The following is a 25,060-nucleotide window of genomic DNA, read 5'->3' as shown; positions in this document are numbered from 1 at the left end:
TTTAGAGGAGGCGGGGCTTTGGATTGGGCCAATCCCATAACGAACGAGTCCGGTGGGGGCGGGGCTTCATACTGTGAGAGCCAGATTTCCAGCGAGAAGAGACCCAGAGGCCAAAAGTTTGACCAGGGAAGGACCCGAGGTCTGAGCTTCGTTAAGAGGGTGTGACCTAGGGTTCCTGGGTGGTATAACCCCTTAGTGCACTGGGCTACTAACTGAAAGGTTGGAAGTTCGAGTCCACCAGAAGCATCTCAGCAGAAAGACCTGGCAATCTATAGCTAGGTGCCGTAGTAGAGTTGGTTCTGACTCATAGCGCCCCTATGCACAACAGAAGGAAACCCTGCCCGTCTTGTGCCATCCTTACAGTTGTTATCCTTGAACTCATTGCTGTTACCACTGTGTCAATCCATCTTGTTGAGGGTCTTCTCTTTTCGTTGACCCTCCACTTTACCAAACATGATGTCCTCCAGAGAGAGACTGGTGTCTCCTGATAATATATCCAAAGTACGAGAGAGGAAGTCTCACCAAACACCACAACTCAAATACATCAATGCACAGTCTTATGAATTGTCCAGCTTTCACATGCATATATTCTTGTAACTGTTAAGTGTCATAGAGTCGGTTCTGACTCATAGCAACCCTGTATAGGGTGTCTGAGGAGCAGCTGGTGGGTTTGAGCGCCCGACCCTGGGGCTAGCAGTCCTACAGTGCCATACCCATCATACTCCACCATGCATATGGTTGTGTGCCGTGGAGTCGGTTCCGACTTATAGCGAGTCTGTACAGGGTTTCCGAGGCCATAAATCTTTACAGGAGCAGAAAGCCTCATCTTTCTCCCACGGAGCGGCTGGTAGTTTCGAACTGCTGACCTTCCGGTTCCCAGCCCGATTCGTAAATACTACGCTACCAGAGCTCCTTACCATGCATATGGGGCTATTGAAAATGCCATGGCTTGGGTCGGGGCACCCACCTTAGTCCTCAAACTGATCTCTTTGCTCTTGCGCACTTTAAAGAGGTCTTGTGCAGCAGATTTGCCTAATGCAATACAATGCCTGACAGTCTACCCCCAAGGAGCACAGTTCTCAGATAAACTTGGGGTGGACTTGAGTTAAAGTCCACTTGATGACAACTGGTTGTCCTCATGGGAGAGTGAAGATCTGTGGCTTTCACCAAAGGGACTGGCTTTCAGAATAGACTGACGTAGATCTATGGAAGGCACGCACCTCGGGAACACCTGGAGGGAGTCACCTGCTTTAGGATAAGCTGATGACAATTTGGGCATTTTGAAGGGGCTGTGGCCCTGGCTGGCGGAGATTTCCCTCCGTAGAGTGAAGGCGTCACTGCAGGTGCATCAGTGAAGGCAAAGGGCGGGGAGTGCTAATCTTGGAGACTGACGGATTTGGGGAAGGATCCGGCTGCCTTCTCTGCTGCCTGAGTATCACGGGTTTCGTCCGAAGGCTGTCGGGGACCGGGCCTTGGTCTTTAACAGCCGGAAGCCTGGCGGAATCGCCCGAAGCCGTTCGGGTCCTCCGCAGGTGGCGAGCGGTCCCACGGCGAGGCCCCGCCCCTTGAGGGCCAGGGGCGGAGCTCCGCCGAGACCTAGGAGGCAGCGCGTGAGCCGGCGGCGGGAGGCTGCAGTTGGGTTGGTGACCCGGTCCCTCACTCCCCGCAGGAGGATGCTGGTGGTGGAGGTGGCAAATGGCCGCTCCCTGGTGTGGGGGGCCGAGGCCGTACAGGCGCTGCGGGAGCGCCTGGGCGTGGGGGGCCGTACGGTGGGCGCCCTGCCCCGCGGGCCCCGCCAGAACTCGCGTTTGGGCCTCCCGCTGCTGCTGATGCCGGAGGAGGCGCGGCTGCTGGCTGAGATCGGCGCTGTGACCCTGGTCAGCGCCCCGCGCCCGGATCCCCGCAACCACGGCCTGGTAAGGGCGCCGGAGACCGAACGCCCGAGTCGGACTCGGAGTCCCTGAGGTGGGAGGAGACGGGAAGCCCCGGACTCAGGGTCTCAGAGGTCAGAGGGGGCTGTGAGCCCCAGATTGTTGATGATTGTTGGTGTCAGAGGCTAGGAGTCCTGGGTTCTAGATTGCTGAGTGGGAGGGTCCTGGAGTCAGAACTCCTAGCTCCTAAGGGCCTGTGGGAACGGAATGCGGAGTCTGGGCTTCCAGCTACGGTCACTCCGCAGGCTCTGGCGGCGTTCAAGCGCCAGCAGGAGCAGGATTTCCAGGAGCAAAGCGCCCTGGCTGCGGAGGCCCGGGAGACCCGGCGTCAGGAGCTCCTGGAGAAGATCGCAGAGGGCCAGGCCGCAAAGAAGCAGAAGCTCGAAGAGGATGCAGGGGCCGAGGGCAGCCTCCCGGTTGGAGAGAGCGAGGCCGGCGCCAGCCAGCCTTCCAAAGAGGACGAGGATGCAGGTGAGGCTGTGGGTGGAGTCCAGGGAGCAGAACCAGGAGGGTCTAGAGAGATCTTTTGGGAATTATAGTTGAGAATCCAGAAGCCTGGTGTGGGAAGAGTTTGGATTCATCAGACCCTCTGTCCTTTGCATCTCTCACAGGTCCCTCATCTTCAGATGGGCTGACCCCCTTACCCAGGTCTGCTCTACTTGTCCAGCTGGCCACTGCCAGACCTCGGCCCATCAAGGCTCGGCCCCTGGACTGGAGAGTTCAGTCTAAAGACTGGCCCCACGCGGGCCGTCCTGCCCATGAGCTGCGCTATGGCGTGTACAGAGACCTGTGGGAGCGAGGCTTCTTCCTCAGCGCCGCGGGCAAGTTTGGAGGCGACTTCCTGGTCTATCCTGGTGAGTTTGGGCCAGGACTACAGCCCAGGTCCTCTAGTTGATGCTGCTTTCCTCACAATCCCACCATTCAGAAGTATTCTGCTTTCTTTTCCTTTTTGATTTATGTTTTTAGCTTCTGATACTCATAGAAGGAGAGGAAACCCTTGAAAGCCCAAGATTACCTAGAAGGCTGTTACTGTTCAGTACCATCAAATCAGTCTGACTCGTAACGACCTTATGCACAACAGGAGACACTGCCCTGTCCTGCGCCATCCCCAGGATCGTTACGCTTGAGCCCATTGCTGCTGCCACTGTGCCAACCTGTCTCGTTGGGGGTCTTCCTCTTTTTCCTTGACCCTCCATTTTAGCAAGCATGGTAAATCAGGAGGGACTGGTCCCTCCTGCTAATATATCCGAAGTATGAGAGACAAAGTCTGGCCATCCTGGCCATCTATGAAGCATTCTGACTGTACTTCTTCCAACACAGATTTGTTTATTCTTTTGGCAGCCCATGGTACTGCTAAGATTCTTCTCCAGCACCATAACGCAGATGCATCAATTCTGCTACGGACTTCCTTATTCACTGGCCAACTTTCCCATGCGTTTGAGGCTATTAAAAATACCATAGCTTGGGTCAGGCACATCTTAGTCCTCAAACTGTCATCTTTGCTCTTGAACACTTAAAGAGGTCTTATGTAGTACATTTGTCTAATGCAGTATGTCATTTGATTTCTTGACTGCTGCTTCCTTGAGTATTGATAGTAGATCCAAGCAAAGTGAAGTCTTTGACAAGTTCAATCTTTTCCCCATTTATCATGATGTTATTTATTGGTCCAGTGGTGAGGATTTTTGTTTTCTTTACATTGAGGTGCAACCCATACTGAAGGCTGAGGCTTTGATCTTCATCATTAAGTATTTTAAGTCGCTTTCACTTTCAGCAAGCAAAGTTGTATCATCTGCATATTGCAAGTTGTTAAAGCGTCTTTAAATACCAGTAAGGTTGTATTATCTGTGTATCATAGGTTGTAAATGAATCTTTAATCCCAGCAGAGTCATTCATTGTGGACAGGTTTCAGCTGAGCTTGCAGACTAAAAAAGACTGGAAGTGGGAGAGGCGACTATTTCCGATTGTTTAGCCACTAGAAACCTTATGAATAGCAGTGGAGCATTTGAAAGGCAGTTTAATCATTTTGAAAGGAGCCCTGGTGGCTTCGTGGCTAAAGTGCTCAGCTGCCAACCTACGGGTTGGCAGTTTGAGTCCGTCAGCAGGAGAATGATGTGGCCGTGTGATTCTGTAAAGGTTTACAGCCTTGGAAACTCTGTGGGGCTGTTCTATTCTGTCCTATAGGGCCGCTCCGAATCAGAATGAACTCCACAGCGATTGGTTGATATTTTGTTTGGTTTTTAAAACTTTTTATTGTGAATCGAGTGAAGGTTGACAAACCGAATCTTCAGTTTTACATTTAACAAATCATGCACTGTGTTTCATCTTAAGGATTGCAATCCCCTCCGTGCAACAAGTTACCCCGCTTCCTCCCTATGATTCTTGTTTTCATTCCACCCACCTTCCCATCCCTTAACTTTGTCCTTAGGAGAATGGTGCCCTTTTGACTTTGAATGCCTGACCATTCTATGGCGAGTCACATCCTTTACTGTACCCCCTGTCTACCTAGCTACTTTTGTTAAGAGCCTTCAAGTCAGCTCCAACTCACAGTGACTGCTTAGTTGCAAAGTAAACCTCGAGGGTGAGTTCCTTTCCAGACCTGAAGGGTGGTTGAGGGCCATGGCCATGAGTTTTAGTCACTTATGTTCAATGTTCTAGGTCGCTGTGAATCGGAACCAAGTTGATGACCCATCACCACCATTGAGCTAAACGTTTCAATCAGACATACCTGGAGTTACTGGGTGGTGCTAATGGTTAGTGCACTTGGTTGCTAACTGAAATATTGGGGGTTCAGTTCCAGAAGTCCCTCAGATCTGCTTCTGAAAGGTCAAAGCCTTGAAAACTACATGGTGCATAGTACTACTCTGACACCCATGGGGTTGCCTCGAGGCAGAATCAACTCAGTTGTCTGTGACAACTTCAACTTTTCCTCTATTTATCATGATGTTATTTCTTGGTCCATGTGTGAGGATTTTGTTTTCTTTACAGTAAGGTGCTATGGTCTTTCACCTTCGTCAGTAAGTCCTCTTCGCTTTTAGTACGTAAAGTTGTATTATTTGCCTATCACAGATTGTTAACGAGTATTCCTCCAGTCCTGGTGCCATGTTCGTCATACAATCCAGCTTCTTGGATTATGAGCTCATCATGCAGATTGAATAAGTATGGTGAAAGAATACAACCCTGATGCACACCTTTCCTGATTTGAAACCATTCAATATTCCCTTGTTCTATTTCAATGACGGCCTCTTGGTCTCTGTGCAGGTGCCTCATGAACGCAATTAAGTGATTTGGAAAACCCATTCTTCCCAATGTTTTCCATAGTTTGTCACGATTCACCAATGTGAGTAACAATCATGTACCTGCTCCAAGACCCATCATTCCATTCTCCACAGGCAAACCCCAAGAACAGATCCACCGCCATGAGGTCGATTCCCTATAGGCTAGATCAGAACTGCCCCATAGCGTTTCCAAGGAGCTCTGGTAGCATAGTGGTTACAAACCTCAGGGTCAGCAGTTCAAAACTACCAGCTGTTCTGCGGGAGGAAGAGGAGGCTTTCTGCTCCCATAAAGATTTATAGCCTTGGAAACCCTGTATAGGGTTTCTATGAGTCGGAACCGACTCCACGGCACATACCAAGTCTTTATGAAAGCAGAGTGCCACATTTTTCTCCTACAGAACAGCTGGTGGGTTCGAAGTACCAACCGTTCAGTTAGCAGCCAAGCGCTTTAGCTGTTGCACCACCAGGCTTCCTTGCTTTTTATTGTTATTAAGTGCTATCGGGTCAGTTCTGACTCAGGGACCCTGTATTGGGTTTCTGAGCTGTCTAGCACTGATATCATTAGCAACTTACATACAATGACAATGTGTGTAGTACATATTACTGGTATGGTAGCTTCCAAGTGCTAGCCTTGTGCTTAGCAGTCCAGTGCTTATCCTACAGAGCCACAGTATTCCCTTGCTAGTTCTAGGGGGCCACTATTTCTAATATAACATGCTTAGCATACTAATGTGCATAGATGCCTTGTATGAAAAATATTAGTATTCAAAGAAAGCATGGTAGCTCTGTAGGATAGGCACTGACTGCTAACCATAAGTTTGGTAGTTCGAACCCACGAGCTACTCTGTCTGCTCCAACAAAGATTCACAGCCTTGGAAACCCTATGCAGGGTCACAATGAGTGCCAACTTGATGGCACTTAACAACATTGATGTCCAGGTGTGGCGCTGTGGGTTAATGCGCTGGACTGCAAGGTCGGTTTGAATTACAAGGTCGGCAGTTAAAGTTCATCAGTCACTCCTTGGAAACCCTATACAGGGTCACTGTGAGTCGGAATCGACTCACTGGTACTTAACAACAACAACAACATTAGTATTCACCTACCACGTTTATGTTACGAATTCATCTATTAATACTAACACAGTTGACCCTTGAACCACACTGGGTTGATCTGACTGGGTCCACTCATGCACAGGCCTACTGATGGAGTCCTCGAGTGGCTCTGTAGGACCAGTACCGGACTACTGACCATAAGGTCTGCCGTTTAAAACCACCAGCCACCTCTCGGAAACCCTATACAGAGTCACTAGGCGTCAGAGCTGACTTGATGGCACTTAACAACGGGCGTTGGTGTTGCAGTGAGCTCGACTGTTCGAGTATCTGCGTCACATCTTGGTTTTTTTCACAGTATTTCTTACTTTTTGTATCATGCTATCACACACTGAACAGATGACAGTCTAGTATAAATGTAACTTTTCTATGTGCTGGGAAACCCCAAAATGTGTGTGACTTGCTCTTTCACGGTATTTGCACTCTTGCTGTAGTCTGGAATAGACTTGATCGCAAATATCACAAAAACAACACACTGATTTAGAAACTGGCTACTGATGCCTTTGGCTCCAGGAGCCACTGAGAACAACCATGGCTGTGTGCTATGCTGTGGCCGTTGGCCTTAACTAGGTAACCAAGAGTGTGAGTGAGCCGAGGCACAGTCACCGCTGTGGGCGTCTCACCAAGCACACCAAGTTCTGCGGGACCACGGGACATGGTCCGGGAGGTGTGTGGCTTTGTGCCCTATGAGCACCGGGCCATGGAACCGTTCAAGGTCTCCAAGGACAAGTCATGGAGGAAAGGGTGGGGGCGCCGCCCTGAGGAAGGCAGCTGCCAAGAAAGACTGAGCAGGCCCCTGTCCTCTTATGTCCTCCCACCCGCCCCCCAAAAATAATTGACAGGAAAAAAAAGCCTTGTAATGTCCTTACTGGGTCCAAGGGACTCTGCTTTAAAAGTTTCATGTTGTTGTTAGGTGCTGTTGAGTCGGTTCCAGCTCACAGTGACCCTGTCTAGGGTACGGCCGGACCACCCACTGTCGGGCCCTGATGTCCATAGGACAACCATCTGATAATGATTGCCAAAACATTTCCCAGGCTCCTGTCGGTGGCCCTGTCACAGTCTTCTAGTCCTTAGCCATTGGAAGGGCAGCCGGGACAATCCTCCCTAGGCCCTGTGGTCATTAGCCTGTCTCTCCCTCACCCAGGTGACCCGCTACGCTTCCACGCCCACTACATCGCTCAGTGCTGGGCTGCTGGGGACCCAATCCCACTCCAGGACCTGGTTTCTGCAGGCCGCCTCGGAACCAGCGTCAGAAAGACACTGCTGCTCTGTTCTCCGCAGCCTGATGGTAAGGTGGTGTACACCTCCCTGCAGTGGGCCGGCCTGCAGTGAGCTCCGAGGCCGCAGACGATGGCGTGGCTCAGGGTCGGCAAGAGCCTTTCTAGAAGTTCCCAAGCTCGTCTCTGTGGCCGACTAGAACACCTTCCTACCTCGCTCTACTGTTAGTCTTTGATCCCAGGTTTTTAAACACTACATCTTTCTTATACTCCTTCCTGTTTAAAAAGAGTGCTTATTGAATGTGTTATTTTTGTAGTTACTTATATTTCAACTGTTTATCTCGTCAGCGATGACCTTCTTGTGGGCAAGGACTGGGTTTGCTTAGTCTCTGCTTTCCATAGGGCCTAGCTCCCAGGAAGTCTCAATAAACTTGTTGAATTAATGTGAAGTCCCATGTGAATCCTTGTGACGACCCAGGGAGGAATGGGCATTTTCATCTACTTACACGAATGAGAAGAGGGAAACAGTGATTTAGTGGGTCACCCAGGTTCGATTCCCGGTCAGTGCACCTCAATGGAGGCTTGTGTGGCTTGCATGCTGAACAGGTTAGATGCTGAACACAGCAGGGAGGTATATACCATCTTACCATCTGGCTGTGGAGAAGACAGCTTCTAGATTCAGACAGACTAAAAGATCAGACAGTGAAAACAGCATGGATTACAACACTGTGATCCCTTTGTACTTGGAATTGCTATAAATTGGGTGCACCAAACAACAACATACAGGTAAGAAAATGGCTGACAGGGGAGGGAAAAGACTTGCCCAAGCTCATATAGCTGGGCAGTAGCAGAGCTGGGATTTAATACCTGGTCTTTTTGTCTCTCAAATCTGAGTTTTCCCCCACCATACTAAACCTCCATTCACAAAGATTTTTACAGAACATTTCAGACGTGTATAAAGACGCAAGTAAGAATACAGCATAAGTTATGCATAATTTATACATAAGAATCACCTGGGGATCTTAGGAAAATCTCGATCCTGATTCAGTCTGTCTGGGGTGGCAATGTAGACTCTCAGAAAGGGGTCAAACCAGACTGAACCAATGAACTCTTTTTGAAGCTCGGAGCATAAATGAAAGGGAGTGAATGCTGTAATGTCAAAAACCAGGGAGAGGAAAGAAGAAGAGAGAGTAGTACAGAAAGATCAAAAGGAGGAGACGTGGGGGAAATGAGAAACAAGAAGAAAAAACCCAAACCGGAGATAGAAAGTCTAAGATTGAAGGAAAGGGAAAGAGAAGGAGCCAGCAAAACCAACCAAACAACAAAAGGAAAAAAAACACAACCAAGAAACCCAATGCTGCAGATGTTGGAACCGATGAAGAGAAAACTCGGGGGGCACCTGCTAGGCAAGGAGCTCACACACAAGGGGGTGCAGCAGGGATGTGATGGCGGAGTTCCTATCAGCCTTGGTGTTCGCTGTGGTCAACATAGCCGCCCCGTGTCTGGCTGCCTAACAGTACCCCTGCTGCGCCTGCTCAGCTTCTCCTCCTCATAAGTAGTCAGGCGGCTTCTCTAACCTTTCCTCTGATTCAGGGCTCCATGGTTATCACCTGTGTCTGTCACTGGCTCACCTGTATCTTTGTTGTAGAGTCTGGCCAGCAGGTCTACTCCACCATCTTGCCAGAAGTCTCCGAATGCCCCACATGTTGTTTCTTCATTCCTCTGTTGAAGAACTCTTGGGTTACCCCAAATAACAAATATTTCTACATGGCCTATACATGCTCAGCTGCTAACCAAAAGGTCTGCACTTTCTTTTAACCCACTAGGCGATTTTGTTGAAGGAAGATATAATTGTTTGCTTCCTTAGAGATCTACAGCCTTGGAAACACGATCAAGCAGGTCTGCTCTATTTCAGTGGCTTTCCTGAAAGTTTCCTCTTCTAGTTGCTGTTGAGTCGATCCCAGCTCATAGTGAACCTGTAGGGCAAAGGCGAGCTGCTCTCTAGGGTTTCCAAAGCTGTCCGTCAGCGAGCCTACTGTCACATGTCTCTCCCGTAGAACTGATGGAGTGATTGAACTACTGGCCTTTTGGTTAACAGCCTAGTGCTTAACCATCATATCAGCAGAACGCCTCGAAAGGTCCTTGGGTGGTACAAATAGTTTGCATTTGACTATTAACCAAAATGGCACTTTGAGCCCACCTAATAATAATATATTTTCAGTAACTCATATACATGCGGAAGCTGGACGGTGAATAAGGAAGATCGTAGAAGAATCGATGCTTTTGAGTTACAGTGTTGGAGGAGAATATTAAAAGTGCCATTGGCTGCCAAAAGACCCAACAAATAAATCTGTGTTGGAAGAAGTGCAGCCAGAGTGCTCCTTGGAGGCCAGGATGGCCAAACTTCGTCTCTCATACTTCGAACATGTTGTCAGGAGGGACCAGTCACTGGAGGATATCATGTTTGGTAAGGTGGAGGGTCAGAGAAAAAGAGGAAGACCCCCAATGAGATGGATTGGCCAAGTGACAGCATCAATGGACTTAAGCACGGCAACAATAGTGAGGTTGGCCCAGGATTGGGCAGTGTTTCGTTCTGCTGTGCATAAGGTCATTATGGGTCAGTATTGACTCCACGGTACTTAACAACAACAATTGCCAACATGGTGATCTTGTGTAGTGCTGTAGGATCAGTACTAGATTGCTAACTGGAAGGTCGATGGTTCAAACCCACCAGCTGCTCCAACTCGAACAGTGAGCTGTTACGCTCACTGGCCACTCCAGGATGGAAACCCTATACGGGGTCACTATGAGTCGGTACTGACTTGATGGCACTTAACAACAATTACCTGATTAGTGATCTTATCTTATTATATTGTATTATCTCTGATTCTATTGTTATAACATGAATAATAATTGTTGTTAGGTGTAAGAGAGTTGGTTCCAACTCATAGTGATCTTATTACAACAGAACGAAACACTGCCCAGTCCTACTGTATCTTCACAATCATTTTTAAGCCTGAGCCCATTGCTCCTGCCACTGTGCCAATCCATCTCGCTGGGGGTCTTCCTCTTCGCTGACCCACCACTTTATCATGCATGATGTCCTCCTCCAGGACTGGTCCCTCCTGATTCTATGTCTGAAGTATGAGAGACAAGTCTGGTCATCCCAGCTTCTAAGGAGCACTCTGGTTGTACTTCTTCTAACTCAACATTTGTTTGTTCTTTTAGCAGTCCGTAGTACTTTCAATATTCTTATATCATGCACTGTAGAACAAATAATACAAGCCAGCACATTGGTACAGTAGTCCTGGTAAGGCGTTATAGGATAAGCAATGTACAGCTAACCCCAAGGTCGCTGTGTAGAAGCCGACTCGACGGCACTTAAGATGATACATGTTGTGAAGTGCCCTCGTAGAGTCGGTTGCGACCCTGTAGAGGGTTTCCGAGGAGCAGCTGGTGAGCTTGAACCGCCGACCTTGCAGTTCAAACGACTTTGAAGTCTGGTGCATTAACCCACAGCGCCACACCGGGACTCCGAGACGATACATCGGTCGCTGTTAATCAGAATCTAAAGGAGGGCAGTGGGTTTTTTGTTTTTTTAGGCAGGGGAGGTATTAACTGGAAAGGGTATGAAAGAATTTTCCATGGTGCTGCAAATATTCGCCATCTGGTTTCCTGAGTGTGCACATTTTTAACACCTAGCTTAAATGGATGGCTTGTTAAGAAGCCTCACAAGGGTTTGTTGTTGTTGTTGTGTGCCATCGAGTCGGCTCCGACCCATAGCGACCCTGTACAGGGTTTCCGAGGGTGTAAATCTTTACGGGAGTAGAAAGCCTCATCTGTCTCCCGCGGAGCGGCTGGTAGTTTCGAACCGCTGACCGTAAGGTTCACAGCCCGATTCGTAACCACTACGCTACCAGAGCTCCTTTCACAAGGGTTTAGAGAATCCATTAACACTTTCCCATCAGGAAGAGCCGCTCTAGTCCAGCTCGTGTCTCGATGGCACTTCCGCCCGCCAACGCCTGTTCTGATTGGCGTAGACGTACGCCGTTCGTTCTGGCGTCACGCGCCGGCGGCGTTCATATAAGAGCGAGCCTGGGTCGCGTGCGCTCCTCTTTTTCTTTCACGGGGAGCTGCGTTCAGGTTTGTTTGTTGATTTGGATTTTGATCTTGTTTGGGTTTTCAAACTTTAATCGCTACGCTAAAGAAAGAGACCAAAAAAAAAGATTGGCTAGAGAGCGTTGCGGCACGATTGTGTGTGACGAAACCGATTCTAAAAGTTTGAGGGTTCTCGCGGTGTTTTCTGTGGTTGCCACGAGGCTGCGCAGAGGCGGCCGCGGTTCCTCACGCAGCCCCGTTTTCCGCGCAGGCGCAGACGGACAAGCAGTGCCAGCATGCCTGTGGCCCGGAGCTGGGTTTGTCGGAAAACTTACGTGACCCCACGGAGACCCTTTGAGAAGTCTCGCCTCGACCAAGAATTGAAGCTGATCGGTGAGTGTCCGGGGAACGATGTCTGCTGCGGGAATTGGGGACGGGCTGGCACGTGGGTGCCCCGTCCACGTGGTCGCTGTGATCTCATCATCCGCGCCCCCGAGTTTGCTACCATTTGTGATTTAGGAGGATTTTCGGAATCCCGAAGCAGTTGAGCTCCGGTTTTGGGGGGGCTAGTCCGGGGGACCGCGCCTGCTCCCGCCCTAATCCCTCTCGCTCTCCGTAGGCGAGTATGGGCTCCGGAACAAGCGTGAGGTCTGGAGGGTCAAGTTCACTCTGGCCAAGATCCGGAAAGCTGCCCGCGAGCTGCTGACCCTGGACGAGAAGGACCAGCGGCGTCTGTTCGAAGGTGGGTTCTGGCCCCTGATGAGACGAGACGAGGCCGGCACACCTCGGGCAGAGCTTTCCGTAGACCCGGGGTGGGACTGTGCAGACAGACCGTGGCTCACCAGGTGTGGAGCGGGCCGGCCACGGGGCTCCGAACAAGGAGCGCTGCTAGCCTGGTGCTGGCGAATCGGGCTGCGGACAGCAAGGACGGCAGTTCGAAACTACCAGCTGCTCCGCGGGAGAAAGATGAGGCTTTCTGCTCCCGTAAAGATTTACAGCCTCGGAAATCCTGTACAGGGTCGTTATGAGTCGGAACCGACTCCACCGCAGGCACATCACCACCACCACTAATCCAAGCAGGTGTGGGTAGTCTGATTGATGGGTGGTGGAAACAGGAAGGACAGGGAAGCCTGGTTTCCGCGGGCAACTGGCTTTTCTTAGAATTTTCTGATAAAGCTTCTAGTATGGCTTTCATGAGCTTTGATTAAGGGGCTGCTGCCTAATCAAATGGTGGTTTAATCAGCCAAGTTTGTTTAAATCCATCCTGGGGTAGAGATTTATGCTACAGTTTACTGTTGCTAAAAGTTCACAATTGTTACCTGCCGGCGAGCCAGTTCTGACCCACAGCAACCCTAAATGTTTGTTCGAGGGGTGGCTGGTGAGCTTCAACTGCTGACTTTGCAGTCCAGCATATTAGCCCACAGTGCCACACCACAGTATGTTCTGTTAATATCGTGTTGTATCAGTTGGGTATTGTGCAAAATACCCTATTATTGAGGTCTCTTTAGGTCTGTGCTTCCGGAATATTTATCCATATTAAAAAATTTGTTTGGGCAGATAATGTCTTTCTGTAATTAGTTTGGAGTCCTGGTGTGGCGCTGCGCTGTGGGTTAATACGCCAGACTGCAAAACCATTTGAACTGCAAGGTCGGCAGTTCAAGCTCACCAGCTGCTCCTCAGAAACCCTATACAGGGTCGCTATGGGTCCAGAACCAACTCGACACTTAACAACAATTAGGAGTTAATTGGTTTCAACAGATTCTGCCTTCACATTAGCACTTGAAGGCTCAACACTCATTTTCACGTTATGCAGAGAAATACTCTAAAAATGCCTATAATGTCTCAGGGTTGGCACTAAACTTTTTGTTAACAGGTCTTTTTCCTTAAGCTGAGAATGATTTGCTTTTGTGTTTGGTCCACAATCTACATCATAAACAAATTTCTCCATATGTGATCTATGTCGCCTGTGTTTGATTAAGCCTTGTAGCTTTCTTTGGAAAAGCTTGGAGACTATTTTTGAGGTTTGTCATGATTGTCAAGTCTGGCATGCTATTCTCCAGGATTTCTAAACTATTGGAGTCTTGGGGTGTCGCTATGGGTAATGTGTTGGTGGTTCAGGCTCACCAGTCACTCCTCACATACCCTATACAGAACCATTACGGCTTAGAACTGACTTGATGGCACTTACCAACATTGCAACCAGGATACTATGGACTTGTGTAGTTTGTTATGCAGGGCATGACTGTCCTGATTCATGCACTTGGATAATCCCAGGATTGTCTGGAACATGCCCCCCCTCCCCTCCTTTCCTGTGAACTGACATTGAGGAGGAATTGAATTGCTTCAGGGGGGACTTTGGAGATAGAATTAATCACAAGGAAGCTTCCTTAGATGATAGTCCTGGGGGAAGTACTGGAAAGCTAGCAGAGGGCAGATTGAATTCCAGGTGCTGCTGGTAGGCCAGCGTTTTATGGCTGAGTTTTTAGTAGAGTAGAGTGCCCTTTGTGGGTGGGGACATGTCTGAGCCTGGCATTTGTTGGAAGGAATTCCGTAGCAGAAGCAGACATCTGATGGCTACTTTGGGTTGTGCATAGCACTTTCTGGAACCCTAAGGTGGGAGTGAGGCGGTGAATGACAGGCGCGGGTCTAACAGGCCTGGGCCACCGTTCTAGTCTCAGTCCTACAAGGGAGGGGGGAGTACCACTGATTCCATTCCTCCTCTGAGTAGGGCTTCCGAGGAGTGGCTGGTGGGTTTGAACTGCCGACAAATGTAGCTAGCAGTTCAGAACCGTATCAGGACTCATACTCCACATCTGCTTAGCTAGCAGGGCTTCCCTGACTCTGGACTGCTAGGTGGGAACTACCAACCTTGAGTGTGTAACTGACTAGAGTACTAAGGTTCCTAAAGCCTGAGGTAGGCCCCCTCTCCCGTCACAGGCAACGCACTGCTGCGACGACTGGTCCGCATTGGGGTGCTGGATGAGGGCAAGATGAAGCTCGATTACATCCTGGGCTTGAAGATTGAGGATTTCTTGGAGAGACGTCTGCAGACTCAGGTCTTTAAACTGGGCTTGGCCAAGTCCATCCACCACGCCCGGGTGCTGATCCGCCAGCGCCACATCAGGTATCTGTAGAGGACACCCCCTTCCACTCGCTGCCCTCCCCTGGCTGCCCTCACTAAGCCTGCTGCCCCTATCTACTGTGCAGCTCTCGCAGGTGGCAGGTATGAGCTCACCTTGAGGGCCCAGATTCGCCCCTGCAAAAACAGCTCCTGGAATGGGGGGGGCAGTTTTGTACCCCCATAGTCCAGCGCAAGGGTCACTGCGGCTCAAGCCGTACACCTTGCGAAGGCTTCTGCTAGACGTGCTGGCAGCTGGACAGGTAACATGCTTGGTGTCCCCAGTCAAGAGGGAAGGGTGGTCACTGAGCCTAAATTGGCTCACTTGAGGGTGATTGTCATTATCTTGGTAAAGTCACTGCTGGAAGTCAGAGCTCCCACACCAGTAACCCCAGGAGCAGCTGGGCACTCTGTTGGCTCCTTCAGTAAAATTGTCCCTCTTGGGGAGCTCACTGTACAGTGTGGCCTGTCCATGTTGGATTTCAGGCGCTGTCCCATGGGCAGTTGCCTCCCGTTTCCCTGAGACGTGTGAGAACCTGCCTGTCCTCTCCTCAGGGCTCTGTAGAGTGAAACTGCACTGGCCTGTCCAGCATGGAGAGCAGAGGGTGTGAAAACCTGGCTGGCTCTATAGTCCATAGCGCCACCTTCCTGGCCTTGTGCAGAATCCCTGGGTCAGAAGTGAATGAGAACTCAGAACATGTGTGGATGAGATGATGCGCGCAGGAGCGTCCATCCATGGGGCATGGAGGAACCCTTAGGTTCTCAGTACCTAAGGGACACTCACCCATCCACTGGAGGAGAATGACTGGCCTCTAACCCTGTGGTGGAGGGAGCTCATTTTGCCTGCCATCCCCACGTCTCCTCCAGGGTCCGGAAGCAGGTGGTGAACATCCCGTCCTTCATTGTCCGTCTGGACTCCCAGAAGCACATTGACTTCTCCCTCCGCTCTCCATATGGCGGAGGCCGCCCAGGCCGTGTGAAGAGGAAGAACGCCAAGAAGGGCCAGGGTGGGGCTGGAGCTGGTGATGATGAGGAGGAGGATTAAGCCCACCCATTGCTTCCTGGGGAGGGGATACTAATTTTCCAAGCAGATAATAAAAACTATTAACACTTTGGAGTTGGTATTAATTTATTTAAAAATACTTGCTGTGAGTTAAGGTTTGTAGAACAGGTGATCCATCTACATTGAACGAATCAGCACTGACATAGTTCCTTCTGTGTGACCTTGCTCTCTGTCGGCTACTGCCAACCACTCTCTTGTGTTTGCATCTTCTCTCCAACTTCTGAGCAATGTTGGGTAATGGAAGGAATAAGACACTTTGTGGAGAAATGGGGAGGCCAGCTTCTCAGGAGCTCCCTGAGTCAGCCATCTGCTTCCTGGCAGAGTTGCTAGTTGAAGATGATGGAATGGCCTGGCCTGGCCTGGCCTGGCCTGGCCTGGCCTGTCCATTCATCAGGGTAATGGGCTGGAGGAGGTTTCCCTGGTAGATTGCTGGTGAAGATGGCTTGTACGTGGTTAGGGTCAGTGGCATTTGAGAACCAGCTGCTAATTGATTTGAAAGCTAGTTGCCTGTAAGTGGTACCAGGAAAAATCCTGGGTTTCTGCTTCGTTTGCATATTTAACGGAAGACTAGTAGTGTGGTAACATTTAAGTAACCCTGTACCACCCTCCCCTTCTGGGGGTTTCTGAAGATCAGATGGCCAGCTTAGCTTCCCCTTTGCCATGTTGAGAAACCACAGTGAACAGTTGCTGAGGAAATATTTTCAAAATTGAGCAACTCTTTCAGCTTTTAAAACCACAGAAACCATTTGGGGGTTGGTCATTTCAGCTTTGTAAGCAGTTAATATTGTCTTCTGGGTCCTTTGACTTGTAAAGACCAAGCCACCTAAGATTTCCTCTCCATATCCATGCTCAGCTGCTTGAGTAGATTGTATGCTCCGACCTCCCAGAGGCTCATGGCTGGAGGCTGTCAGGTCAGCTGAGCAACTTGGGTGGACTTAGTAAACCACTCCCAGGGTCTCCATGCCAGCTGAGGTTCTTTGGACAAGTGTTGGGGATAGTCCAGTGCTTTCTGGGATCCCTGCAAGGCCCATTGTCCTGGGCTAGTGAGTAGCCAGAGCTGCATATACACTGGGCTCGTTGGACTCCTCTGAGGAAGGGGGTGCACTTGTGCCCCGTCTGAGGGTGAAGTTACTAAGCTGTGCATATGTCACTTCTTGGGCGTCCTCAGGTGCAGCCACCTGGAGTGGGGGGGAGAGAGAACAGCACTGAGTCGGGGTGGGGGGGTTACCCATAACCCACTGCGGTGATGTGGGTACTAATTCAACATCCCTGGCTCTGTTTCCAAGGCTGTCGTCTGCTGGAGTGGATACCACATCTGCGGATGGTGGGTGGGCTCAAACTGGCCTGTTGTTCACTTAACCGTGACACCACTAGGGCTCGTGGTGGGCACCCACCTGACTGCCCTTTTGCCTGCCCTGTTCGCCTTCTCTGCCCCTCGTGCTCTGCAATGCTCCCAACTGGGAGGGAGGAGAGGTGGTCACTCCCCACCTAGGTCTTGTGGTTAACCTGGGCATATGTTACTACCTGGGGCTCTTCTGGATTCTGCTGGAGAGAGAGAGGGGCAGGGGCTGGTCTCCTTGGTCCCACTCTTGACCCCTGCAATCTGTATTTTGGGGGGTTGGCAAGAGGTATGGAGGTTGGCATGCTTGTCATGGGACCACACAGCTGGCAAGTGGAAACTTGAATACGGGAGTCTCTGCTCAGGGGAGGTGAGGACTGGAAGTAGGTGTTGGGTGTGGAGTGGTTCAGAGGAGAGGGGCAGCCAACCGCCACTGTGTTCTTGGTGACACACTGTTGGGTTTCTCGCAGTCATGCATTTAAGGAAAAGAATACACAGAAAGTTGGGGCTAAGCCTCTTGGTAGGGCTGATATAAGGCCCCCCAGCTGACCTTTCCATAAACTCAGGGCTTAGGTTTCCAGCCCCATGATGCCTTCAAGTCAGTTCTGACTCAGCGACCCTGTACAGGATTTCCAAGGAGCAGCTGGTGAATTTGAACTGCTGACCTTAACAGTTCAAACCAACCTTTTACTTCAGTGCGTTGTCCCACAGCACCACACCAGTAAAGCCGTAGCTGGAGACAAAAGGCGCCCAGCAGGCACACTGGTTAAGCACTTGCCTGTTAACAGAAAACTCCCACCAGCAGCTAACTGGGAGAAAGCTCTGGTGATGGGCTCCCTGAAAGATCACAGCCTTGGAAGCCCTGTGGGGCCGCACTCCTGTGTTCTGTAGGACTCAGCACTTGGCCGTTTGAAGGACAGGAAAGGAGAGCGGATGTCAAGGCAGCCCAGAGAAGAGAGGCGAAGCCAACTACCTCTGCCTCCGAGAGCTGGGTGCTGTGAGGGTGGACCAGTGTCCCCTGGGTTGAGCTGATGGACAGGAAGGTTGTGGGGGCGTGGTCATGACCAGAGAGGACTCACCTGACTGTCCAGCTCTACTTGTTCAGGCTGTGGGTCTTTCACGGCAGCATCTGGTGGGTACAGAACAAGGGGGTCTTGGCACAAGTTCTAGCATGATTCCCTGAGATTTCATACTGTCTCTGCTCCAAGATGGGGAGGCTGAAGCCCAGAGAGGGTCAGTGATGTGGCCGGGGTTACACAGCATCAGCTTTATAGTATCTGACTTCCAGCACTGCACCATTTCCAATCAACTTCCCTATCCCCATTGGCCTCCAACATTTTCTGGAGGCCTCCCAACTCCCTCCCCCAAGTTGGCCTCTTCCACTTACACAAGTTCTCCGGGACCTCGGTGACTGGGCTGGAGCTGGGGAAGAAGAGAGGAGTGTTGGGTGGCGGAGAGGAAGTCGTGAACAAGGTTAGGAGGCCCAGGGACTTAGGGGCGGTCTTACCTCTCGGGCTGGTCTCTGGTCTTGGTCTCTTGGGCACCTGCAGGAAATTGGATACTGGTCATCAACCCATGCTAGAGCCCTCTCTTAAGATTGCTTTCAGAATCTACAGAGGGTCTAAGAACTGGAAAGATGGCCACCCCACTTCCCCTTCATACCGAATTCAAGAGAAAACAGTTCTAAGCACTAAATGACAAAGTGTGCTTTTGTGTCTCACATATCAAGTGTACCATCAAAGTGTACCTATTGGTCTCTCCCCATCTGGGCAAAGTAGAGTGAAGATAACCAAAGATGCACTGAAACAGTCCAAAGGACTAGTGGTCCCTGCGAATCGGCCTCAACAGCCTTGAGACCAGAAGGACCAGATGGTGCCCCGTTACCACTGCCCACTGCTCTGAGTGGGGTCACAATGGGATCCTGGGTAGAGTGGGAGAAACGTGTGCAACAAAACTCAAAAAGACCAGCTCACTGAACTTACAGAGACTGTGGAACTCTCAACAATATGGCCCTGAAAGACCCTTCAGGCCTGGAACTAAGCTCCTCCCAATTCAGCCAAACAATTGTTGTTAGGTGCATCTGAGTCGGTTCCGACTCATAGCAACCCTGTATAGGGTTTCCAAGAAGTGACTAGGGAGTTTGAACCGCCAACCTTGTAGTTCAAACTGACCTGTCCAGTGCTTTATCCCACAACATCACACCAGGACTCCCAGCCAAACAATAAACAAGTTGTCATTGTTGTTAAGTGCCATTGAGTAGACTCTGACCCATAGCGACCCTGTATAGAGTTTCCAAGGAGCAGCTGGTGAGCTTGAACCACCAACCTTGCAGTTCAAATGGCTTTGCAGTCTGGTGCATTAACCCACAGCGCCACGCCAGGACTCCAACAAACCATTAAGGTGACCAAAAACACCAGAGAGGGTACACATTCCTTAGAACAGTCAATCAAATGAGATAAAAGGGTAGCATTTGTCCAGGAATAAAGCTCAGAAAGAGTCCAGGTGTGGTGGTCTAGGATAAGCACAGGACCACAAGGTTGGTTTGAACCACCAAGTCGGCAGTTCAAACTCGCCAGCTGTTCTTGGAAACTTTATCCCCTATACCAACTCCACAGTAAACCCAGGGAGGAAGTGGGAAGACGAAGACAGCTGTTTCACTGTGGGGATTATAATCAGCGTCACAAACCAGAACGAATATGAGTTGTTGAATGGAAAACCAATTTGCTCTGCAAATTTTGACCCAAGTCACAACGAAAAGACCACAAACCACAAGTCTTCAATGGCAACCTATACTCTGAGCTAAATTGTACTTGTTTAAAGATGACTTCAGTGCGTAGCTTCAAGGCTTGGAGAACAACTCGGGGCCACAGTCTTGGAGATTCCTGTAACCCCAGTAGACAAGTCTGGAGTCTTCAAGAATTTGAGGCTCTGTTCTGCATTTTTCTCACTTTATTATCAGAAATCCTTCATCATGGTCCTATATGCTGACTTTTAATCATTGTAGATTTTCAGATGGCGGAGCGCTGCGGAGTCTTTCAGAGCTGACCTTCTCTCATCTCTTAAACACTCCTTGGCTGTTGTCCTGTGGGAAACCCTGGTCTGCCCACAGGGACCCACCACCTCATGCAACCAAGTCATGTCTGTCCTCTCGTCACTTACTGCGCTGTCTCTGGCGCTGCTGTCGGATGAGGAAGAAGACGATAAGGAAGAGGAGGAGGAGAAGGATAAAGCCCACTGAGACCCCAATCAGAATCTTCAGGGATGCTGGGAGACCTGGGACAAGAAATATGTCATAAATCAGTCAGTGAGGCACATTTATTGAGCACGTACTGTATACCACAGGTACTGGGGCCCTTGCATTCATCATCTCTGACCCTCACAACAACTCCGCCATGTGGGATTGAGGCCTCACCCATGTGGTGGTTTACAGATGAGGAAACAGGGTCAGAGAGGTAAAGCATGTACCCCAGGTACTCAGCAGGGAAGTGGCAGGGCAGGGGTGGGTGGGGATCACCATGGGACTTCTCTGGACATGGTCTGTGTGTGGAGGCGGGGAAGGGTGGGCCCTCTTCTTACTGAGCTGGTGTCAGGTGAGGTCTGGGCTCTCAGTGTAGAGATGCCCCTGCATCTCACAGCAGCCCCGAGGGAGATGGTGGGGCCTGGCCTATAGACAGTGACACTGAGACTCAGCTGGGAGGTGGCAGGACTGGGATTTGAACTCAGGGACTGTGGAATGGGACTTCTAAGCCCTGTTTCTCTAATGCCACAGCTGCTCCCTGGTGGTGGTGGTGGTGGATGCGCCCCTCAGTCTGTGGAGACCACAGATGCCAGTGTCCTGACCCTGTCCTTTGCCTACATGGTGTTCCCTGGGCTGCTTCCCCTCCAAGTGGTGACAGGAATCTCAGGGAGAAAAAGGAAGGGCCTCTTGTAGAGTCACCATTTCAAGAAGTGGATATGTCAGCACAGAACTCACACTCTCCCACCCTTCCTCCGAAAAGAGAGACCCTCACTTACTTCTCGGTGGGTCTGATTTCACAGTAGTGCGCTGCTGATCCTTGGATCCTCCTGGGGAGTGGGACAGCGTGAGGGGCTCCTCCTTTAGGCTGGACCCCACAGCACCCTCTGTGGTGACCACCCCACTCCTCATCTGGCCCTGGCCCAGAATCCTGGAAGCCTAGGGTTACCACCCCCACCTCTGCCCGCCTGCCCCCCATACAAGATGTGCAGGAAAGGTTCAGTCAGCTGAGTGGGCAGGTCCACAGGCAGCCAGGCCCAGTGTTTGTTACTCACCACCTCTTACTGTGGTCTCTGGATGACAAGATGCAGGGATTGGGGATTTAGGGAGGAAGACAATTGTCCTACCTCTGGCCTTTCTTCTTGGTGACCTTTGATCCTGTCCAGCCCCCCACCACCCAGCACACTTGATGATGAAACAGGGGTGGGAGTTATGCTGTCTTTTTCCATCCCTTTGGGGGCTGAGTCCCTCTTCAGAGCTCCCCTCCCTCATACCTCAGGCCAGGATTTCCCTGGGGACAGGGTCCTGAACTATTAGGATCCAGAGGGGACAGGGTCAGGGGTTCCTTACCTGAGACCACCAGCTCCAGGGGGTCACTAGCCTGTGATAACAGGTAGGGGGAGGTGTTGTGTGAAGTGTAACACCTGTAGGTGCCTCCATGGGCTGACGTCACAGGTCCCAGGATGAAGGTGGCCTGAAAGGGCCTAGGATTGTCCTGCCTATGAAGGTGCTGCAGAGGGACAACGAAGCCCTCCTTGAACAGAAGGAATGTGTCAAACCAGAGGGCTGAGAGACACTGCAGGGTCACGTTCTGCCCCGAGGTCACCGAGGGCCCCGGATGGGCTGAGAGGACGGGTTTCCCATAGGCTCCTGTGAGAGAAAGAGACCAGGGTGTTCAGGGAAGCAGCCAGCCCCACCTCCCTTGAGCTGACCACTGTCTCCTCCTCAGGGGTGGTCTGTTGGGAGCCCTGTTTCACACCTCTGTTTCTCTGTGGGGCCTCTCTTACCCCATGTCACCCACTCTCCCATTTCTCACTCCCTCTTCCTGGACCAAAGCCACCATCTCAGCTCTGCTGGGGTACCCTATGTCCCTGACCCCATCTCCACCAGGGGAAACCCTGGATCCACACAGAGGAGACCATGTGGAGATGTAAAGCTGGGCAGGGGCTCCAACCTGCCACCAGGATGTCCAGGGGGTCACTGGGGGCTGACCACTCATAGGAGAGACTGTATCCACCGTAACACCTATACTGGCCCCCGTCGGTGTCCTGCACAGAGCTCAGGGTGAAGTTGGGACTGTGCTGAGCGTCAAGGTTCCTGGGATGTGAGAGCTGCTCGTCTTTGGTCAGAGCAAACCTGTCAAATCTGGCCTCTGAGCCACACTGCAGGGTCAGGCTGGCTCCAGACAGCACTGGGGAGCCCGGGTGTGCGGAGAGGGAGGGCTTCGTGTGCACCCCTGGAGAGGAGAAGGTGGCATTGAAGGACTGCACTCCCCACTGTGCACGGGGCTCATACTGACCAGTGACCATGGCTGTGAAATGGGGGGAGGGGGCTGCAGTGAGGCCACATGGTCTGTCCCACTCCCCTCTGTGATTCCTCCCCAGGAGGGCACCATCACCAACCTCCCCCTCACCCGCAGGGCTCCCCTGGGCACATGGCTTAGGTCAGTCATTGATGCTGGGAAAGTGATGGGGCCGGGCAGGGGCTCCCTCACCTGTGACCAGGAGATGCACCTGGTTGCTGGCCTGTGACCACACATGGGGGTTGGAGCTGGAAGAACCATAGCACGTGTAGGTGCCCCCGTGGGAGGGGATCACGGGGTCTACAAGAAAAGTGGCCAGGTGCCTCCCCATGGGGTACTGAGAGTCCATGTGCTGGACCATGGGGACTCGTCCCTTTTTCAGCAGATGGAAAGTCTGGAAGGAGTAGCCTGAGCTACAGATGAGGGTCACCTTCCCTCCTGAAGCCACCACAGAGCCTGGCTGGGCTAAGAGTGAGGGCCCAGGTGGAGAGTAGTCTCCTGAGAGAGAGGAGGGAGCTGAGTTAAAGGGGGACACAGTCACCCCACATTACCCAGGGGGCGGTCTGTGAGGTATGAGTCCCACCCCTTAGGGCACATTCCATCTCTTCTACCTGTAGGAGGAGCTCAGAGTGGAGGGGGAGGGCTGCTCTGATCCCTTCCTCTTACCTGTCATGGTGAGGACCAGGGGCTCACTGAGCGGGGACCAGCCAGTGGAGCTGTGATAACGACACCAGAACTGCTGCCCTGCATGGTTCCTGTCCATGGACTGGATGGTGAAGGAGCCCCCTCTCTCCCTAGAGTTCAGTAGGGTCATATCCCAGAAATACTGTCCATCTCTAGATAGACGGTATGTATCAGCCTGCAAAGACCCCTGACACCGGATGGTCACAGGACTCCCCCTGGGGACGATGGTGTCTGGGTCAGCCCAGATGGAGGGTTTGGGGAGGGTTCCTGGAAAGAAATCAGAGTTGGTGTCTCAAGGGGTTCCCTTCCTCTCAGTGTCCTCAGCCCTCACTCCTAAGCCCCTCCCAGCATGGTTACCACCCGCCCAGGCCCTGGGTCTCCCCGAGCTGTCCAGAGATCAGTGCTGGGAGGACTGGGGAGGACTCACCTGGCTGGACCAGGATCTGCTGCCTCTGGAACAGCCCTGGGAGAGAGGTCTCGTGAGAAGTTTGTCCTTCCACCCACACAGAAGTCATGGGGGTCTGGGCCCCTCAGTGTTGGGGTCAAACTGGGCCTGAGAACATTACTTCTCTCTTTTGAGCCTCAGCTTCCCCATGAGAATCCTGAGGCCCTGGGGTCTCCCTGTGACCAGGCCCTGCATGTGGGGACAAGAATCTCATCCCCCCCCCATCCCCAAAATCTTACCAAGACTCAGAAGGGCAGTGAGGACCAGGGCTGTGGCACTGCCCGGCATGGCTCCTGGGGCTGCAGGTGTGATGCACTGACCACAGAGCCTGGGAGGGACCGTCACTGGGTGTGCCGAGTCCTAGGGCCTGTGTTATGTGTCATCATGTGGCTTCCTCGTCAGCAGCCTTACAAGAAAGGGAACAGCCCCTCTCTGTGGCCTGGCTCTGCTCTCCCCAGATGTTGGGACTGAGGACACAGCTGACTGTTGGGAAACCTTTCAGACCAGCTCTGAGTTCCAATCCTGAGGCTGCCTTTGACAGAGGCTGGATGGACAGGAGCAAGTCGCTTCCCCTTCTGAACCTCCATAAACGTAATTTTCCTTCCTTCTTTTCACCATCCAGACAATCAGCCAGTGACTAGTGAGTTCTCACCAGGTGCAGTCATGGTGGCCGGCACTAGAGATTCAGGGAGGAAGCACATGACTACTTCCTCCACTCTGGAGCTCAGAGGAACACAAGACATTATGATTTTTGACTATGAATAATTCAGCTACAGTTCTGGCAAGTTGTAAAAAGGAGCAAAGTAGGAGACAAGGAGACTCACATGTGGACAGCATGTCACCTGAGTGATGGGACTGTGGAATCCCTGGAGCAGGGAGAGACCAGGGCTTTAGGGATTAGCACAGAGAGAGGGGAGTGGTACCTCACTGCAGTGTTGGGAGTTAGTTAGCATCTCTTTTAGGGCTAACTCCCACCTAAGGACTTCTTCCTGTGGGGCTGGTCAGAGAAGGTGGGGAGGATGCTGACCGGATCCAGACAGAACCTGAGCGCCTGTATGAAGGAGAACAACGCATGGACGCCGGTACCTGTTCCCCCACAGCCTTGTGTACTGTACAGTTATTTTGGATTTAGTCTTTAAGGATGGGACATTTTCACCAAGGGAATGTAGGAACAGATTCGGTTTTAGGAAGACCACCACTAGGCAGAGAATGGAATGTAGGTAGATAGGTTCTATGAATAATGA

General features: G+C 51.3%; 3 protein-coding genes across 3 annotated transcripts; 2 read left to right on the top strand and 1 right to left on the bottom strand.

Moving 5' to 3' along the window:
- Positions 1–1,673: 1,673 nt before the first annotated feature.
- TSEN34 (TSEN34 tRNA splicing endonuclease subunit) lies at positions 1,674–7,647 on the top strand. Its single transcript, XM_006868118.1, has 4 exons — positions 1,674–1,916; positions 2,177–2,419; positions 2,500–2,785; positions 7,460–7,647. The coding sequence occupies exons 1-4, from the start codon at positions 1,674–1,676 to the stop codon at positions 7,645–7,647; spliced, it is 960 nt and encodes a 319-aa protein (XP_006868180.1).
- Positions 7,648–11,899: 4,252 nt separating this feature from the next.
- Positions 11,900–15,862, top strand: RPS9 (ribosomal protein S9). Its single transcript, XM_006868119.1, has 4 exons — positions 11,900–12,023; positions 12,250–12,372; positions 14,568–14,754; positions 15,616–15,862. The coding sequence occupies exons 1-4, from the start codon at positions 11,927–11,929 to the stop codon at positions 15,791–15,793; spliced, it is 585 nt and encodes a 194-aa protein (XP_006868181.1). The 5' UTR covers positions 11,900–11,926; the 3' UTR covers positions 15,794–15,862.
- A 989-nt stretch (positions 15,863–16,851) lies between these two features.
- Positions 16,852–24,104, bottom strand: LILRB2 (leukocyte immunoglobulin-like receptor, subfamily B (with TM and ITIM domains), member 2). The gene is made up of 12 exons (XM_006868313.1): positions 24,056–24,104; positions 23,799–23,864; positions 23,354–23,638; positions 22,880–23,185; positions 22,340–22,621; positions 21,736–22,035; positions 21,165–21,215; positions 20,310–20,423; positions 18,658–18,694; positions 18,538–18,572; positions 18,230–18,279; positions 16,852–16,989 (listed from the first exon to the last, which is right to left on the bottom strand). The coding sequence occupies exons 1-12, from the start codon at positions 24,102–24,104 to the stop codon at positions 16,852–16,854; spliced, it is 1,713 nt and encodes a 570-aa protein (XP_006868375.1).
- Positions 24,105–25,060: the final 956 nt, after the last annotated feature.

The sequence above is a fragment of the Chrysochloris asiatica genome, unplaced genomic scaffold (assembly GCF_000296735.1).
Source record: "Chrysochloris asiatica unplaced genomic scaffold, ChrAsi1.0 scaffold00116, whole genome shotgun sequence".
Taxonomy (NCBI): Eukaryota; Metazoa; Chordata; class Mammalia; order Afrosoricida; family Chrysochloridae; genus Chrysochloris; species Chrysochloris asiatica.
This window is presented reverse-complemented; position numbering and strand designations above follow the sequence as displayed.